Consider the following 20,000-nt stretch of genomic DNA (forward strand, 5'->3'; position numbering starts at 1 on the left):
TGTACTTGAGTAAAGTAGAAGTACCAGAGTGTAGGAATACTCTGTCACAGTGAAAGTATTCTAAATGTTCCTCCAGTGAAAGTAGAAAGTACTCTCCTCTAAATGTACTTAAAGTAGTGACAGTAAAAGTAGTCATTGTCTGATTGGTCCATTTCAGAATAATATCTCTGATATGTTTTATAATGATTGATCAGTAAAGTGTTCTCAGAGCTGGTAAAGGTGCAGCTAGTTTGAATGGCTTTGTATACTGCAGGGTAGCTGCTGGATTTACTGCAGGTGAACTACAGTCTGATTTAAGGGATTATATTTACCTTCATATATCCAGATCTGTAAAGTCACTAAAGGTATTACATACATGTATTGGAGTTAAAGTACAACATTTACCTGTGAACTGTTAGCTTAGCATCCGTTAGCTTCCTGTAATATATTATAACATAGCAGAGTCGGTTAGTGTGAATAGTTTCCTTAAACTGATTAAATTATTCCTACGGTTCGCTGCTCAACGTGTTATTTGTATTTAAATCGCAGAAACGTTGGTCTCGATTCCAGTTTAGCTCCAGCTGCTAGCATCGAGTTAGCATCAACTGTCAACAAGGGGATTTCCGGTTTGAGCTTTCAAAATAAGAGCCCGCATTTCAGAATCAGATAAGACGGACCTGTGGGAGATTCGCATGTTTTAGCAGCAGCAGAGAAACAGAGTACACATGGGATAAAATAATATAAGAAGACTCCTAGTTATTCCATCCATTACTGTAACTGTAATTGGACTAAAATGATATAGACCACACTTCACTCACTGCTATTCTTTATTTCATTAATGCAGATGCTACTTACTCCCTGCCTGGATGATGATGATGATTGTGTTCTGTTTTCCTTGTCTCCATCTATACTTTGCTTCTGAAGAAACATGTAGTAAAACTATGAATTAAAAATAACAACAATGACGTGTTAAACTTTCAACAGGTGAATATACAGATATGCGATGGTGTAGCCTAACTTATTACATTTACTCATGTACTTAAAAACAATTTGGAGGTACTTTTATGATACTGTGTATTTTTACTTTAATCCCTTTAGTTATTTTACAGATTTGGATTAATGATGTGAAATATAATCAACCCTTTTACTCAAGTACCAGATCTGAGTACTTCTTCTTCCGTCTCTGTCGAAAACAAATACATGAGAAACTTGATCAACAGAATGACTTTAAGAAAGCTTGTGATTATTTGTTAAACCAAATAATGACTCAGGATCTACTGTCATGATGTAATGATTTTCTATCATCATACTCTAAACACGTTTCACTTATTTTATTTTAAAACTATCACTGGCACTTATTCACCTGGTGTGTCTTTTTGTACTTTTTAATTTGTGTGATTTCTATTTTTTTTTTATGCACACATCTTGATTAATATGTTGCTATTTTGCTCTTTACTTTTTGCTGTCAGAAAGTACATTTCTTCCCTTTGGGACAAATAACTCGTTTTTAAATGTGTGTATCTGTTGTATACCTATTGTTTTGTATTGTAGGAGGAGTCTTCAGATTGCCCTGCCCTGTAGCTGCATGAGAGGATGAAGCCTTTGAATCTTGGATAAAGGTTTTCTGGTTCTGATCAATAAAATGTACATACGAGCCTACATTATAACTTGATTTAGATAGGCTCGTCACAGGGCTGTCAGCCAATAGGAGCAGAGTGGCTGCTGTCCTGTGCCCCTATTGGCTGACAGTAGAATAAAGCCGGACTCTGGAGCCTGAGGAACTTTAATGAGCCGACGCTCCCCGGAACGCACCATGCGTCACTCACAGTTTAATTGAGGAGCTGAAGTACGGGCTGTTTGAATCCGCTCTGTGACCATGCGGCTGTCTCTGTGCTTTGCCTGGATGGTAGCTCTGCACACCACCGCTCAGCATCCTCCGGCCCGGGAGGAGGGATCCCTGCAGAGCCCCGGGAGCCCGGACGATCACAAGCCGGAGGAGGTCAGGGGATCCCGGGGGAAACTCAGCCGAGCGAGTGCCCCTCTGACCGGGTGAGCAGAAACACTTATTCACACATTTCAGCTTTTTGTAAGTGGGCTGTAACAGCATTACTGTGGATTCAGTTTGAAATGAAGTGACACAGCTCTCTCTCAGCTGTGTTCCTCTGCTTTACGTTATGGTAGCATACCTTGAACAACAATTAAAGGACCGAAATAAATCCTCTAGAAAGTTACATGAAATAACCCGAAAACAGACACAAAGATCACTCAGATGCTAAATAACCAATACAATACAGAAAAAAAGGTACAGAATATGACCTAAAAACCTCTGAAATATATCATTCATGGTAGAAAATGATGAGCAACAGCACAACAGGGTTATGGTCTCAGCTATGTTTATGTTTTAATGTGCACAGAGGCTTCATCACCGGATGTAAGTGTGTGTTTTGCCTTCAGAGATGTTAGTACTATATAATAACCAAATCTCACACACACTTCTTGACAAGTTCTTGAGTAGTTTACATATTAAGGCTGAAATAAGCTGTTATTATGATCATTCATTGTGCAGATCGTTTCCTCCATTAATGATTTTATACCAAATCGTCCAAAAGAAAACCAAAAGCAATAACAAAAGCAATACAATACACATATAAACACAAACAGGTACAGAAAACAACCAACAATAGACCCAAAAAGAAACAGAATACAACGTCAAAACCTGTACAAAGAGAAATAACATGACCAAAGGTAGACCACGGAGGGACGCACAATCAACCAAACGATGAAAACATCCAAATAAATACCTAAATCAATCTGTAAGGGACAGAATACAACCAAAATGAAACTCAAAACACTTACCAAGATAAGAGATGCAAAACAACCAAAACAATAAACATATTGAACAAATAGGGACAAAATAGGACAGAAAATGACCTCAAAAGGAGTCAAAAGCACTACCGTAGAAACATGTAATTACCACAAAGAGAAGCAGAAACAGAGATGTGCAATCCCCAAAACAAACACATGTTGACTAAAAGGATCACAAAACAACCAATAAGAGATAGAAAGCAACCACAAAAATACTCCAAACCTCTACCAAGATAACATAGGCTGCAAAGACATGCAAAATTCCCAAGGCGATACAGATATTGACCAGGGACATAAAACAAACAGAAAGGGGCCACAAAGAAGGTCAAAACCACTACCAATAAAGGAAAGCTACCACAGAGATGTGAATGTACCATAACTACAAAAACAACCACAACGAGATTAAGAACACCTCTTCAAATCTAAATGAAATGACCAAAACGAGCCACAGAATACGACCGAAGGAATCCTCTGTGAATCTCTGCAGTGACCTCCGCTGACCCGTCCACAGAAATTGTGCCTGACGTAATCCAGGGATTCACTGCTACTGAATATGTGCAACCTGATGCTAATGCTAATGCTAATGCTAACGTGTAAATCACAGCAACAACAAAACAGAAGATAAATCCGTCCGAGAAATTTCAGCTCACCTGTGTGTGTGTGTGTGTGTGTGTGTGTGTGTGTGTGTGTGTGTGTGTGTGTGTGTGTGTGTGTGTGTGTGTGTGTGTGTGTGTGTGTGTGTGTGTGTGTGTGTGTGTGTGTGTGTGTGTGTGTGTGTGTGTGTGTGTGTGTGTGTGTGTGTGTGTGTGACCATAAAACATCAACCAATCAGCATCTGTCAGGTGTGTCAGACACCTCAGGAATGTGTGAAATTCTGTGTGTGTGTGTGTGTGTGTGTGTGTGTGTGTGTGTGAGCAGCCTCAAGTACAAGTCTAACTGACGGTCAAGTGATGGATGTAAAGTCAACACACACCCCCCACACACACACAACATTTATAAGCCCACTAAGTTTACTGAGTTTAGGATTAGTGTGTGTGTGTGTGTGTGTGTGTGTGTGTGTGTGTGTGTGTGTGTGTGTGTGTGTGTGTGTGTGTGTGTGTGTGTGTGTGTGTGTGTGTGTGTGTGTGTGTGTGTGTGTGTGTGTGTGTGTGTGTGTGTGTGTGTGTGTGTGTGTGTGTGTGTGTGTGTGTGTGTGTGTGTGTGTGTGTGTGTGTGTGTGTGTGTGTGTGTGTGTGTGTGTGTGTGTGTGTGTGTGTGTGTGTGTGTGTGTGTGTGTGTGTGTGTGTGTGTGTGTGTGTGTGTGTGTGTGTGTGCAACAGCAGATTTAAAGGGGTTTGTATGACTGTGTGAAAAGAGGAAAAGGCCCTTTCTTGACTTCAAAGTCCAGCTAGTCTGTTAACACACACACACACACCCACACACACACACCCACACCCCCCCCCCCCACACACACACACACACACACTGCTCTTGTTTGTGTGTTGTATTTTTAGACGTTTAAAGCTTCGCGCCCTCGTGACATTTCTCTGCAGTAATCCTCCGCTGTACTCTCAGTACTTCTGTTTGGTGCCTTCGTGTTCCTGCAGCCTCACAAATGTCTCACTGGGCAGGCTGCCTTCATCAGAGAGGCCCTGTTCTGCTCCCTGCGGTGTCCCCTCTCCTGTAGTGTGGTCTATAGGTTTTAGTGCATGTAAATGGTCTGCAAAGGCTACAATTAGTTTGTGGTTTTGATCAGCTGGATGGTTTGTTCCAGAGGAGAGCTCTGAGGAAACTCCTGGTAGAAATGTCCTAAACATCAGGATTTTTAGTTATCAAAGAAACCAGCTGAGCAAACGTTAGCCTTTAGTTCGTAGCCTCCTCCGGCGTCATCACAAATGGACGTCGCTTCACGTGACGCTCGGAGGAAAGGACGTCCCATTGCTCTTGAAACTCATTTCCTTGCATCTCTCCGTGCATACCTGGTGGGAGGGACTAATGTGCAAGGAAAAGATGCAGGGATGCAAGTTAAGAGAAGTGAGAAGGTAAAGACTACAACTCCCATGATGCACCAACACACCAAGCGCTTTTACCCTTGTTTTTTATCCAGCTTTATGATCCTGAACGTCACCCGGTGCTCCGGTCCCAGCTGTGTGCGTCTCTCTTTAGTGTCTCCAGCTGTGTGCGTCTCTCTTTAGTGTCCCCTGGTCCCCAGCTGTGTGCGTCTCTCTTTAGTGTCCCCTGGTCTCCAGCTGTGTGCGTCTCTCTTTAGTGTCCCCTGGTCTCCAGCTGTGTGCGTCTCTCTTTAGTGTCCCCTGGTCTCCAGCTGTGTGCATCTCTCTTTAGTGTCCCCTGGTCTCCAGCTGTTGGCGTCTCTCTTTAGTGTCTCCAGCTGTGTGCGTCTCTCTTTAGTGTCCCCTGGTCCCCAGCTGTGTGCGTCTCTCTTTAGTGTCCCCTGGTCTCCAGCTGTGTGCGTCTCTCTTTAGTGTCCCCTGGTCTCCAGCTGTGTGCGTCTCTCTTTAGTGTCCCCTGGTCTCCAGCTGTATGCGTCTCTCTTTAGTGTCCCCTGGTCTCCAGCTGTGTGCGTCTCTCTTTAGTGTCCCCTGGTCTCCAGCTGTTTGCGTCTCTCTGTAGTGTCCCCTGGTCTCCAGCTGTGTGCGTCTCTCTTTAGTGTCCCCTGGTCTCCAGCTGTGTGCGTCTCTCTTTAGTGTCCCCTCGTCTCCAGCTGTGTGTGTCTCTCTTTAGTGTCCCCTGGTCTCCAGCTGTGTGCATCTCTCTTTAGTGTCCCCTGGTCTCCGTTGTGTTGGAGCTTCTTGCAGCGTTTGGTTTCTGCAGCTTTTAGTAAACTGCTCATGTTTCCTCTGCTGAATGTTCTCTAGATGCTGCATGTGTTGAAGAGCTGCTGCAGATGTTCCTGCATGAGTTCTGATTTGTGTTTCTAAATCTGCATCCTCTCTGAAGCTGCAGAGTTTCTCCGAAAACATTTGCTCGAGTCGGCCACCGTAGGAAAGAAGAAAATCTGTTTTATTCCTAAAGTTCAGTCAGAAAAGTAAAGCTGACGGACGCCACCGAACCCTGTCCGTATTGTTTTCAGTAGTCGACCTCTTCACGTTCCCTGATGCAGAGGAAAGAGCATGCTTCTATATTTCTGAGCTCCATTCATTCCTGCGGTCAGTGGGATTCCCTGTGAGCTCCTGTGTTTCTGCAGAGGATGAAAGTGACGCGTACAGAGCGCTCAGTGTTCTGCAGCAGGAAGAAGAAAGGAGGGCCTTTTATTTGAAGGTGTTGTTGAGCACAGCCAGCTGTTCCTCCATCCCGTCCTGCTGTGTGTTTCCTCACAAAGACTTCCAGTGAGCAGAACAACAGGGCTCTTTCAAACTGAGCCTGAAAGGAGCGCTGACCCTTTAAATATAATCCCAGCTAAACGCACCACCAACACATCTTTATCTGCACATCTCATGTAACCATCACACACCCTTTAACGCTCATCGGATGTTGGATGAACTCTGTATTCACTTTTACGATTGACTGGTGCAGAGAAAAGGGCTTCAGTCTGAAGTTTTTTAATCCTGGGACCAATCACCACATTCATTCATTTTGATCCATATGACATGCTTCAACAACTATCGGATGGACGGTTGGTACAAGCATTGTTAGTCTTCAGAAGATAAAGACACTGTAATTTAATTCATGGCCAAATAGAATCTCTTCTTCCAATAAAGAATCCAGATTCCCTTTAACTAATGTAGACGTTTTGTTAACAATATATGTTACAAACTCATTCAAACACCTGGAAACATCCGGGGAATTCAGTTTGCAGGCAGAATGTTCCACCTCCTTTTTTAATTATCCTTTATTTTACTCATTAGCTAATTATACTTTCATTTATTACTAAGAGTTTTTACATGAATGTGACATCGGGTTCACAAGATGGTCCCTTTTATTTTGAAATAAAATGTATATGTATATTATTTTGATATGAAAGCAGCACATTAAGAGGGTAAAACTGCATTTAGAAACATTTCTGCAGGAACCAGAACCTTAAATTCAGTCTAGTGGTTGTAGCTCTGGCACCAAAATAAAAAGGCTGGAGAATTTTAACTGAATGCACACACTCTGAGCTCTGTATATTAAACAGGGAGTCACTGCAGAGTCTGCAGGCTGTCTGTGTGTATACAGGTCACACACACACTCGGGGGGCCTCCTGTACAATGCAGGCGGTTCTCTGTGAGTAATGATTAAATCCTCTGCTGAGTCTCTGCTTTAAAACTCTCCGCTGCATCAGATCTCACTTTAACACTTCAGGCTGAAAAACTTAAAGTTCCTCCTTTGATGCGAGGAAACGTTCGATGATCTACAGAGGGTTCCTCCTTGATGCGAGGAAACGTTCGATGATATGCAGAGGGTTCCTCCTTTGATGCGAGGAAACGTTCGATGGTATGCAGAGGGTTCCTCCTTTGATGCGTTTGATGATATGCAACACATTTCTTATATTAGCTACACAGACGTGCTTTTTGTTGTGTTACTTGCTGTGGACGTCTCAAAGCCCACTTCATCATCATGTGTTCTGCAGCTAAGTGTGTCTGCAGACTTTATAAATCCTCTTTCTGGGTGGTACCGGAGGTGGTACCGGAATTACCGGAGGTGGTATATAACAATCACATTAACTTGAAGAGGTCATAATTCTGAGAAAAATATATTCTGAGAAAAAACAGTCAGATTCAGGAGTTAGGACAAAAAAAAAGGCAGATTTAATTTTTTTTTTTTAAATTTAAGGATTTATTTTGGGGCCAAAAAACACACTTTGAGAAAAAAGGTCTTAACTCTCCGAAAAAAGTGACATTTTTCAAAGAAAAAAAGTCAGAATTTATATAGAAAAAAAACATCTTTAGAAAAAACTCAACAGATTTTGGACTTCTCCATGTGGCCCTCTAATGCTCCTCCGTACGATAACACTGTGCTCTCTTCCTCTCAAGGGACGGGTCTGCAGTGAGACTCTAAAGTGGGTCTGTAGTTGTCTCGGTTTTACAGCTGAACGTCTTTTAAATAAAGTCAATTGATTAGCTTCTTCAAATAAAGGGAAACACACACACACACACACACACACACACACACACACACACACACACACACACACACACACACCTCTCTGTCTCCTTTCTTTCTTTCACTTCCTTTTCTCCTCTTCTCTCCTCTCCTCTCTTGCATCCTTCTCTCGTCTCCTTGTCTCCTCTCCCGTCCCTTCTCCTCTTTTCCTCTCATTACTTTTATCTCCTATTTTCGTCTCCTTGTCTCCTCTCTATGCCTCCCCTCCTTGCCTGTTCTTGTCTCCTCTTCTCTGCTCATCACCTTGATTTACAAACTCAATATTAATTATGTATACATTTTAAGTATTGATTAATATTGACGACATTTATTTGGCTTTATGTTTCAGTCAGCGTCCCATGACTCGTTTAGTTGAATATATAAGTTATCTGTGAATCACCTGTGTTCAGCGCTCAGGTGTGTGCAGGGCGTTGCTGTGCCGGATGGACTCTATCACTCAAAACGCGACGATGCATCAAACGTGAGTACAGACCACTTCCACCCATACTACGGTTCTGAACTGATTTACAACTCGATTTAATGCACCACGTTTATTTCACTAAAATATGTCAAATCATTAAATGAGCCTCTCCTTCCCCAGCTTAGTTTAATAATATAATGTTACAAAACAAGGAGCGCACTGCAGGCCCCCCAAACCCACTCCCCATTTAAATTATTATATATACCATTAGCTATTTTTTATTTCATCTCCAGGTGTATATCAGTATTTTATGTCTCTACTGGGACATGTCTCCATGCTTTAAAACGGTCTCTGCTGTGATTGGGTCAACCCCTTAGAGATGTCCCGCCCCTTAGCATCATCAGAGTGAAAGTTCCATAGTGATGTCACTCTGTTCCGGAAGTAAACAGAGGAGTCCAATGGAGGCGTTTCAGGCGGGGGGGGGGGGGGGAGGGGAGTGTGGAAGAGAAACTCCCTCTGGAAGAACACAGGGATTTTAGCCTCTGCAGACCATTTACATGCGCTAAAACCCATATGTGTGTGTGTGTGTGTGTGTGTGTAGTTCACGCATTGGTGAAAATGGAGGTTATTTAAACAGTTTTTGTCTGAAGTGCACTTTAATATTGGCACACACACACACACACACACACACACGTCACTTGTCTCCTTTCCTCACTCGCCTCCTTCTTTCCTCCTCTATCCTGTCTCCTTTTCCTCATCTCCCCTCCTTATCTTCTTTCTTTGTCCCCTTCTCTCCTTTCCTCCTCTCATCTTTGTCTTCTCTCGCCTCCTCGCCTGCTTGCCTCCTCTTCTTTCTTCCATGCTTCTCACCTCTCCTATCCTGTCTCCTTCCCTCGTCTCCTTCCATTGTCCCCTCACCTTGTATCCTCCTTCTCTCCTATCCACCTCGATCCTCCTCTCCTCACTTTGTTTCCTTGACTCCTCTCCTTGTCTCATGACGTTGTCTACTCTTCTTTCCATCTTGTGCCCTCCCCTTCTCCCCTCTCCTCTTGCAGTCAGGTGTTCTCCTCGCTGCCTCTCCTCCTCTTCCTCCTCTTCCTCTTCTTCCTTGTGCCTCGGATTTCGCCGCTGTCGATTGCCTAGCCGCAGACTCCTCCCCCCCGTGACGACCTCCAGTCCAGAACCAGAGGGCAGTTTAGGAGTCAGGACGGAGGAGGAAGGAGGTGTCTCGAGGGGGGAGGAGAACCAAGCCTCCTTTGAACATCCAGGAGAAAGTCCCAAAGGAGAGGAGAGGAGGTCGGCCCGACAAACCCCGAACCAGGAGTCAGGTTTAAACTCAGACAGAGGGAGATGTGTGGAGGATGAAGGGGAGGAGAAGGAGGTGAAGAAGAAAGGAGGAGGAGCCAAGAAGCTGAGGTGAGAAAACTCATCACAGGAAAATATGACTGAATACGTAATAAAATAAATACATGAATTGATATAATCTAAGATACAAACAATAAAACACATTTATTTAACGGAGACAATAAATCACAGAATGATTTTTACCAAAACAACAAACATTCCATAAATATGAAAAACTGTATTATATATACTTTCTGTGAACCCAACTAAATTTGATTTACTTTTGAGTTTATTTATTTATACTTTATATTTTTTCTAATTTTTTCTATAAATGTATGCTATTATTATTATTATTATTATTATTATTATTATTATTATTATTATTATTATTATTATTGTTATTATTATTATTATTGTTATCATTATTATTATTATTATTATTATTATTATTATCATTATTATTATTATTATTATTATTATTATTATCATTATTATTATTATTATCATTATTATTATTATCATTATTATTATCATTATTATTATTGTTGTTATTATTATTATTATTATTATTATTATTATTTTTATTATTATTATTATTATCATTATTATTATTATTATTATATGTACGTATTTTCTTTTTTACGTTATATTTTTCTAGGAGTTGGGATTATGGGATGGAAGAAACATGCTTTTTATTCAGTGTAATTTCAAAATAAAATACATGTGCAGTTTTCTATTCAGCCAGCAGGGGAGATCCTTACCAATATAATACACACCGTAAATCATATAGAAGAGGTGCACTGGGAGACACACACACACACACACACACACACACACACACACACACACACACACTGTTTAAAGGGGCCAGGTTCAGGTTTATTTTGGTGTTTAATGGCTCTACTGTGACAAATTTCCACTCCCTCTGGAGGATCACAGGGATTTCCGCCTCTGCAGACCATTTACATGCACTAACTAGTGTATAACGCACTACAGGCCACAGAGCACAGAACAGGGCCTCTTTAAACTGATAAAGGTTTACGTATCCCGTCTTTCTGGATGGGTTTTGCTGAGGTTTCTGTCAGTTTGTGAAACCAGGTTTCCCTCAAAGTGTCCTCAGTGTAAACCATCATCACCAGCAGGGGTCGGGGAGGTCAGGGGTCAGAGGTCAGGACGGGCTGTGGGAAGAGAGGCTTGCTGCTTCTTGGGTTGATATGAAAACCAAGGGGCTTTTTGATGTGTTGAGTGGAATACACTACAGAAGACGTGTAAATTACAACGTGTGAATATAAATATAATAACAGCAACATATTAAATACAGATGTTCCCAAATTACTAAATAAAAAGTATTAAGAATAAATATGAAAAACAAATGAAGGGTACAAATATTTAGCGAAAATGGCTCAATAAAATATATTGAGGGCAGAAAGAAGTTACCAGGACAGAGAACAAGAATATTCTTCATCGTACAGGAGATGAAATACTTTCTGTAACGAGAGCGCTGTGGAAACATTCTCTTTATAGTCCATACATCTGAGGAAACCAAGTGTGGTAGTTTGATCCTTTGTGCAGCATTTCCATCCTGTTTACGACCCGTCTCTCTCGGCTGAAAGACTCTAAATCTGCAGGAACACACCCTCCTTCAGAGGAAGCCCTCCATCAGGGCTCCCTGCTTTATCACCGCGCCTTCAATGTGTCCTCAAACTGTTGTCTGACTGTCTGACTGACTATCTGACTGTCTGACTGACTGACTGTCTGACTGACTGACTATCTGACTGTCTGTCTGACTCACTGACTGACTGTCTGACTGACTGACTGACTGACTGTCTGACTGACTGTCTGACTGTCTGACTGACTATCTGACTGTCTGACTGACTGACTGTCTGACTGACTGACTATCTGACTGTCTGTCTGACTCACTGACTGACTGTCTGACTGACTGACTGACTGACTGTCTGACTGACTGACTGTCTGACTGACTGACTGACTGACTGACTGTCTGACTGACTGACTGACTGTGTGACTGACTGTCTGACTGTCTGACTGTCTGTCTGACTCACTGACTGACTGTGTGACTGACTGTCTGTCTGACTGACTGACTTTCTGACTGTCTGTCTGTCTGTCTGACTGACTGACTGACTGACTGACTGACTGTGTGACTGTGTGTGTGTCTGTCTGTCTGTCTGTCTGTCTGTCTGTCTGTCTGTCTGTCTGTCTGTCTGACTGACTGACTGACTGACTGACTGACTGACTGACTGACTAACACCAGTTAGGGACTAGCTATGTCACAAAGTAACTAAGTCACTGACTGACTGACTGACTGTCTGACTGTCTGTCTGTCTGACTGACTGTCTGACTGTCTGTCTGTCTGACTGACTGACTGACTGACTGTCTGACTGTCTGTCTGTCTGACTGACTGTCTGACTGACTGTCTGTCTGACTGACTGACTGACGGACGGACGATATATTTAGTGTATCTCTGTGTTTCAGTGTGAGGGAGGCCCAGGCGGTTCTGATGAGGAAGTCTCGGGGAGGAAGAGGAGACAAGATGGCCGCCCTGCTGATGAAGCACATCGAGAAGGAGAAGAAGAAAGCTTCCCTGTCGTCCTCCTCCTCCTCGTCCTCCTCCTCCTCCTCCTCCTCCTCCTCCTCCTCCTCCTCCTCCTCCTCAGTGAAAACCCCGGTGAAGTCGTTCTTCTCTCAGAGGGGACAGTACACCGTGCTGGTCTCTGCTGCCTCAGGTCAGTGAATGCAAACATTCAGACTTTACACCGGAGAACTTTAGCCGATCAGGAACTCATGCTTCCGATTATTCGGACACCACATGAATGCAGCATAATCTGTATTTACATTTATGGTTATTATAATAATTTACACGTGTTCTTACAAAATAATATAGTTCCAATGATTTCACGCCAGCATGACGTCAACTCCGTTTCTTTAATGAGTTTTCTAAATGAAGACGTCACTTGAATGCATCATCAGATCTGCGTTTACATTGGACGCTTTATCCAGAGCGACCTCCATACTGTGGACATACAGGAGCAATTTGGGGTGTCTCGCCCAGGGACACAACCACATGCTGACTGAAGTGGGGATTGAACCAGCGCTCCCCCTGATCCTAAGATCAGCGCACTATCCCCCTGCGCCACAGTCGTAATGTTTGTTTTTAGGAACCTGCTTTTCTGAGGTGCAATCAGCATATTTCAATTAACATACAAATGTATTGGCGTATGTTTATTTGCATTAATTTAGGAACACATTTTCCTGATTAATCCGACGTCCCTTGAATGCATCGTTCGATCTTTATCTGATCGGATATTTTATTTTACATTTGATCAGGCCGGTTGGTAGAAGATAATTACAGTTATGATATTCAGCGCTCGTGTATTTGTGTTTAATTAGTGTGAGTTTTCCAGGCTATTCTGACAGCCAGTGAAGGCAGCATTAGATCTGACTTTTGGACATCATTTGAAATGTTCTATTCTCATGTATTCTACATTTCATTCAGCATGGTTCTGTTGTGATACTCCTCATCGCTTCAGTATTCACTGTGTTTTCATTTGAGCGTTTTCCATGACCTCTGTTTACTCAGTTTATCTGGTGTTGTAGCAGACATTATAATCTACAGTCTGCTGTTTTAAACATGTTAACACGACCTCAACACACACACACACACACACACACACACACACACACACACACAGATTGGCTGTGACTCCACACTGCAGGAATGTGTTTCTGCTGCTGCTGATAACACATAATGTTAAAACAGCCTCTGGATCAGACCTGTTACCCTTCCTGTTATTGAGCAGCGTGCACACAAAAGAAAGTTAAGGTGGAGGTTATTTATCCCCCGGGAGGATTAAAGCACCTTTGAATGCAAGAGATGCAACGCCTAATTCTTAAAACTAAAAATGCGAACAGAACAGATTTGTATTTTGAGTAAAAAACCAAAGTGTTAGAGTTCAATTATAAAACGACTCGTTTTGCAGAAAGAGTCAAAAAGTCGAACATACGACTTAAATTCTTTCAGGAAAAGTAATCCTTAATAAAACATCATGAATCATGAGTTGCACATTTTCAATTAATAATACAATCCCTTAAAGGTCTTTTGCAAAATAATTATAATAGATATTGAAATCCCCAAAATACAAATCTATAATGTGCTTGCAATGAGCTCCACCTTTACCGGCTTTCCCTAAAACATATGGAATATTACAGGAAACATAAATATACTCAATATTATTATTAAAATATCCAACATGATGAATGGAACCGGGCCAAGAAGTTAAATTAAGTATTCACTAAATATTTAATTTGAGCTCCACTTTTTATCAGCTGTGTGTGTGTGTGTGTGTGTGTGTGTGTGTGTGTGTGTGTGTGTGTGTGTGTGTGTGTGTGTGTGTGTGTGTGTGTGTGTGTGTGTGTGTGTGTGTGTGTGTGTGTGTGTGTGTGTGTGTGTGTGTGTGTGTGTGTGTGTGTGTGTGTGTGTGTGTGTGTGTGTGTGTGTGTGTGTGTGTGTGTGTGTGTGTGTCAGGACATGAGCTCATAGACAAACTTCACACTCTTTCCCACATTAACACCACCACGGTCTGCTGGGCCCCTGAGGGAGGGTCTGTGGGGAGGAGGGGGGGGTGCAGGCATCACATTTTCCCTAAATAAAGCTAAAGCTTTACAGCCTTCATACCACTCGTTTAAAGAGTCCTCTCCTGCTGATGTTCAGGTGTATATCAGTATGTAGAGTCTCTACTTTAAAGAGTCCTCTCCTGCTGATGTTCAGGTGTATATCAGTATGTAGTGTCTCTACTTTAAAGAGTCCTCTCCTGTTGATGTTCAGGTGTATATCAGTATGTAGAGTCTCTACTTTAAAGAGTCCTCTCCTGTTGATGTTCAGGTGTATATCAGTATGTAGTGTCTCTACTTTAAAGAGTCCTCTCCTGCTGATGTTCAGGTGTATATCAGTATGTAGTGTCTCTACTTTAAAGAGTCCTCTCCTGCTGATGTTCAGGTGTATATCAGTATGTAGAGTCTCTACTTTAAAGAGTCCTCTCCTGCTGATGTTCAGGTGTATATCAGTATGTAGAGTCTCTACTTTAAAGAGTCCTCTCCTGCTGATGTTCAGGTGTATATCAGTATGTAGTGTCTCTACTTTAAAGAGTCCTCTCCTGCTGATGTTCAGGTGTATATCAGTATGTAGAGTCTCTACTTTAAAGAGTCCTCTCCTGCTGATGTTCAGGTGTATGTCAGTATGTAGAGTCTCTACTTTAAAGAGTCCTCTCCTGCTGATGTTCAGGTGTATATCAGTATGTAGTGTCTCTACTTTAAAGAGTCCTCTCTCCTCCACATACACCTGAACATAAGCTGGAGAGAACACTTTAAAGAATGCACGTATTTAAAGGAGTCTGGGGTAACGCAGGGTGAGTGAGAGCCACACAGCTGCTCCTCTGTGGGTGAGGTTTTCTCCCTCTCTGAGCTGCTGGATGTTCTCTGAATGTGAAACTTAAACCAGGTTGCATCATCAGCCTGACGTCCTCTGCAGTTATGAAACTGTGTGAGCAGCAGCAGCAGAAGAAGAAGAGGCTCAAACTGAAAAAAAGAAGAGAAGAAGAGAGAGAGAGCCTCACTTACTGTACCCCCCTCCCTCTCCCCCTCTCTCTCTCTCTCTCTCTCTCTCTCTCTCTCCCTGAGCTGATGGATCAGATCCCTGCTAAACATTTTGTTTGGATCCCAGCCCAGTCCTGCACACTGCTTCCAATTATCTCTGTACCTCTCTTTCTCTCTCTCTCTTTCTCTCACACACACACACACACACAGTGTTTAGGGGAAAACAGCGAGAGAGGGGAAACTCGCCCTCTCTCCTCGACGCTGCTCCTTAGAGGGGAGGTTTTGAGACTCTGTGTTTTTTGGGGAGTTTTCTGGACGATGCAGCTCTGTTGGAGCAGTCAGTGACTGCTCGCCTCACAATGCGGCCGCTCGGCTTCTTCAGCTCTCTGTGTCTCACCGTGCTCCTCTCTGCAGCCGACGGACAGACGGGCGGGGGAGGTGGCGGCGGGGCGGTGGAGAGGATCCAGGTGATGTTCACGCCCACCATCTGCAAGGTGCGCTGCAGCCAAGACCGTTGCGTCAACTTATGCGAGAGAAGCAACCTGACCACGCTGTACAGCGACGGGGCAGCTGGACGGCCGAGGGACGGCTCCCGCGGACCGGGCTTCAGAGTCTGTGAGTTCAACATTCCCCTGTTTGCAGAACTTTTTAATCCTGCAACATGCAACACTCTGTCCTGTTAGAAGTGAGACTCCACAGGTTCCCTCTCATGCAGCTCACTCTCTTCGTGCTCCAGTCCACTGGACTTATTCTGTTTGGAGATAGACAGATATATTCTGTTGCATAATGCTTTTCCTGCAAGATGCAAACCCTTTCCTCTGTCCTGTTAAAGGTTTTAAGTCTTGTCTTCTTCCTGTGTTTGGATGTGAAGACATCAGGTAGACAGATATACTATGATGAGCCATCCTGCAGGATGCAGACAGTATTCCGTTACACTGCAGGTGAAAACACTCGACACTCAATGGTGAATTTTTAAGTTAGTTTTGAGTGGATATCAACTACACAGATATATGGCGCTCCGTGTGTCGAGCAGAACGTTTTTGAATCCTGCAAGATGCAAACACTCTGTTCTGTCCTGTGAGAAGTGAGTCACTACAGCTAGAAACTTGTTTTCCTTTTGTGCACAAAACACTGTTTAGCGTTTGGATTCTGCAGCTTTCAGTAAACTGCTCATGTTTCCTCAAGCTGCTGAATGTTCTCTAGATGCTGCATGTGTTGAAGAGCTGCTGCAGATGTTTCTGCATGAGTTCTGATTTGTGTTTCTGTATCTGCATCCTTCCTGGAGCTGCAGCACGTTCCTCCTGATGGAGGAGGTTTGGGACGTTGTGTTGGCACCTGTGGGCCTCCGTAGAGCTGGGTGTGTCACGCAGAATGTTTTGTTAGAAGTGAGACACTGCAGGCAAGAACTTTCTGTTCATGCACTGAGGATTTTCTGGGCTGGTTTTGCTTCCTCTCCATGTCCTCTCCCTGTGTCTGCATGTCTGCTGCAGAGGAGAAATAATTTCAGGGTTGAGTCGTGTTTTATTCCTGCAGCATGCAAACCCTGACTTCTGTCTTGTTAAAGGTGAGACACTTTTCTCCTGCTCTGGTTCATTTTTAGGCCTATTTATCTTCCATTACATTCAAACTAGTGAATGCTTATTCTTGTCTGTTTGTGTCTGCAGATTGCTCCTCAATGAACCAGCAGTTTCATTAGCATATTTAAACCTAAGATGTCAGGAAACTGGTAATATCAAAAATAATAGTGTTAATGTCAGTAAGGGAGTGGGGGGGTTTCATCTGTTAGTTGTACTTATACCCTATACATCTGTAGTCTGTACAGAAGTACATCCATATATTTAAAGATGTTTCTACAACTTTCCCTGACATTATTTTGACGTTTAAAACCAATTAAACGAGTTGTTTCTTCTCCAGATATCAAACTTTAATCGTCGTCATTTAAAAAACATACATTTCTGCTTTTTTTCATAAAATGATTCACGTTTTTACTGGAATTATTTCTGCTGATCTTTTTTATTTCCAATCCTACTTTATTTCTATTGAAACACAAGAGAGTTGACCTGTAACTGCTACAGGACATAAACTGAATGAAAACACAGGACTATAGAACCTTAAAGCCGCAGACTGACAGAAACATATGGCACTGCGTCATGTGACCTGCAGCTGATTGATATTTGACCAAGGTTGAATCAGAGCCGTTTGAACTGATCACAGGTCAGATTCCTTCTGGTGTATCTGGAGTTAAAACGTGTTGCATGTTTCCAATTCGTAAGGGAGAACAAATCCCCGAGAAATATCCTGAAAACAAGTCAGAATTTTTAAGATTCAAGTTTAAAGCGAAAGAATATATAAAGACACACATTTCTGAGAAAACACAACACTTTTGTCTGAAAATAAATAAATGTAGGAGGCTCCATTGGACTCCTTTGTTTACTTCTGGAAGACAGTGAAATCACTATGGAACACTCGCGCTCCTGTTGGCTATAGCGCTCCAAGACAAGGTAAATAGGCTAAGGGGCGGGACATCTCTAAGCGGTGGACCAATCAGAGCAGACGGGGCTCCCTTCCTCCCCCAGCGCCATGCCTCTTGACGACCCTGATGCTCCATGGTAGATTCAGGGTGAGGGTCTGACACGTTCCCCTGGAACACGCAGCCGATCGAAGGCACAGCGTCTGGGGAACCATCTGAGCTTTAGCTCAATGTACAGGGGATGAAAGAGAGAGGAGCAACACTGCTGACATGTGGCTTTGATTTATCACACACACACACACACACACACACACACACACACACACACACACACACACAGATGTGCCAGCCCAGGATATTTTGTTGGTGATGTGTGAATGTTTAACGCAGCGATGAGGTAATACTGGACAGCCCACACACACACACACACACACACACACACACACACACACTGCAGCAGAGGACGATGTGATGACATCATGGGGTCAGGGATCAGACCCGTGAACACGAACACAGACTTTCTTTCGCCTCAAAAGGAAAACTGAACAGACTGAAGTACTGTTTGGAACTCTTTATAATAATCCGATTGAAACGCCTCGTGTTTCTAACTCTGCATCCTGTCTTTGTTTACGCTCTCTGTTTATTCCTGAACGCTCCTTTGGTCCATTTCTGTTTTCACTCTTATGCCCCAGAGACCTCCGACAAACTGTGTGTGTGTGTGTGTGTGTGTGTGTGTGTGTGTGTTGATGCAGGCCATCTGTGGGGCAGTGTCCAGGATAATAATTAGGTCACAGTGTTTACACACACGCAACATGTGTGTGTGAGGCGTTTACACAACGGTTTGAAGAAGAACAGAGCGGTCTGTCGTGAACTCATCTGAACTCGTCATTGAAAACATTTCATGCTCACATTCTGGACCCTTTGGTTGTGTTTGGGTCAAATTGAACCAGGAACATACAATGACACAGAGTGAAAGGATCAGAACCGTCTCAGCAGACAGAAGGAGGATTAACGCCAGAGATCTGCTGTAATATCGACACAAATCCTGCCTGCCGTACCGTCTCTGTGTCGACTCGATCTCTGTCCTCTCCGTCCGCTCTGAACACACTTTGCCCTAAATAACAGGAAAGAAAATCTGATTTTTGAGTCGCTTAGAGTCGAAAGTGGGCGGGTCCGTCAATGGGACGGGAAGTGACGCTGCTCTATCATCCACTTTACTCTAACTGGGACCATCACTCACTGTCATACAAGAAGACTTCAGACTGTGGGATCTGGGACCGTACACTCAGCAGGGCCGTGTTTACTGAGGGAGTAAATGACTAGAGTAGTTGGCTAATTTTTTCATAGACTTCTATACAATCTGACTTGTTCTAGCCCCCTGCTGGATATCAGAGGGAGTGCAGGTTTAAGGCACTTTGCTTTTACTGTTTTGACCTCGAGGTTTGCAGAATACCCGTGGCAGGTAATGCAGCTCATCACAACACACGGGATGTTCGCAGTTTCTCTACCTGGTTATGTTTACGACGAGAACCTGCTCTAAAGCAGCAGGTTTCCTTCCTGTCGCACAGACTTCTGGGTATTATCGTCTAATTTACCCTCGCATCCTGTCGAACGGGAAGTAAGGAAGTGGCTGGTGAGAGAGGGCGGGGTTCCCACAATGCATCTGTGCAGCAGCGACAGCCGGAGAGTAAACAGTAGAGTGTTGTGAAACCGACGGCGAGTATTTCCAGGCCGGCTGTAAACATGATGGATGTGTGTTAGTGTTGGCCTGTGTGTGTGTGTGTGTGTGTGTGTGTGTGTGTGTGTGTGTGTGTGTGTGTGTGTGTGTGTGTGTGTGTGTGTGTGTGTGTGTGTGTGTGTGTGTGTGTGTGTGTGTGTGTGTGTGTGTGTGTGTGTGTGTGTGTGTGTGTGTGTGTGTGTGTGTATCTTTAATGCCTGGCTGACACAATTTGAACAAATGAGCTCTAAAGGTGTGAAAGTGTGATTCATTTTTAGATTTGATTCTTTGCTCCTTTCACCACTGGAGAGGCGCGGCTCCAAGATTGTTTTGGACAATAACAATGATATCAGCCAACAGCAACCAGGATAAGGTGAACTGCCTTTGTGTGTGTGTGGTGCATTAAAAGGACAAACAAAGAACTGTGTCTTCCTTTTCCTCCCAAAACCAGATATTTATTCATCTCGTTTTGAGCCTAACTTTAGTCGCCCATTACATGAAGGGTGTGGATTTAATCTCCAGGTTCAAAATGAGAC

General features: G+C 43.2%; 2 protein-coding genes across 6 annotated transcripts in view; one reads left to right on the forward strand and one right to left on the reverse strand.

Annotated features, from left to right (window-relative positions):
* Positions 1–605, reverse strand: part of ilkap (integrin-linked kinase-associated serine/threonine phosphatase) — a 6,689-nt gene extending 6,084 nt beyond the window's left edge. For all 5 annotated transcript variants that reach the window (XR_010167883.1, XR_010167884.1, XM_063906509.1 and 2 more), the window contains exon 1: positions 385–605. The gene's annotated coding sequence lies outside the window, so the exon portion shown is untranslated. The remainder of the gene's footprint in view (positions 1–384) is intronic.
* Positions 606–15,411: 14,806 nt separating this feature from the next.
* Positions 15,412–20,000, forward strand: part of LOC134879902 (latent-transforming growth factor beta-binding protein 4) — a 31,465-nt gene continuing 26,876 nt past the window's right edge. The window contains 1 exon segment of the mRNA XM_063906463.1: positions 15,412–15,892. Coding sequence (XP_063762533.1) covers positions 15,637–15,892 — 256 coding nt within the window. The 5' untranslated portion in view covers positions 15,412–15,636.

The sequence above is a fragment of the Eleginops maclovinus genome, chromosome 18, assembly GCF_036324505.1.
Source record: "Eleginops maclovinus isolate JMC-PN-2008 ecotype Puerto Natales chromosome 18, JC_Emac_rtc_rv5, whole genome shotgun sequence".
NCBI lineage: Eukaryota > Metazoa > Chordata > Actinopteri > Perciformes > Eleginopidae > Eleginops > Eleginops maclovinus.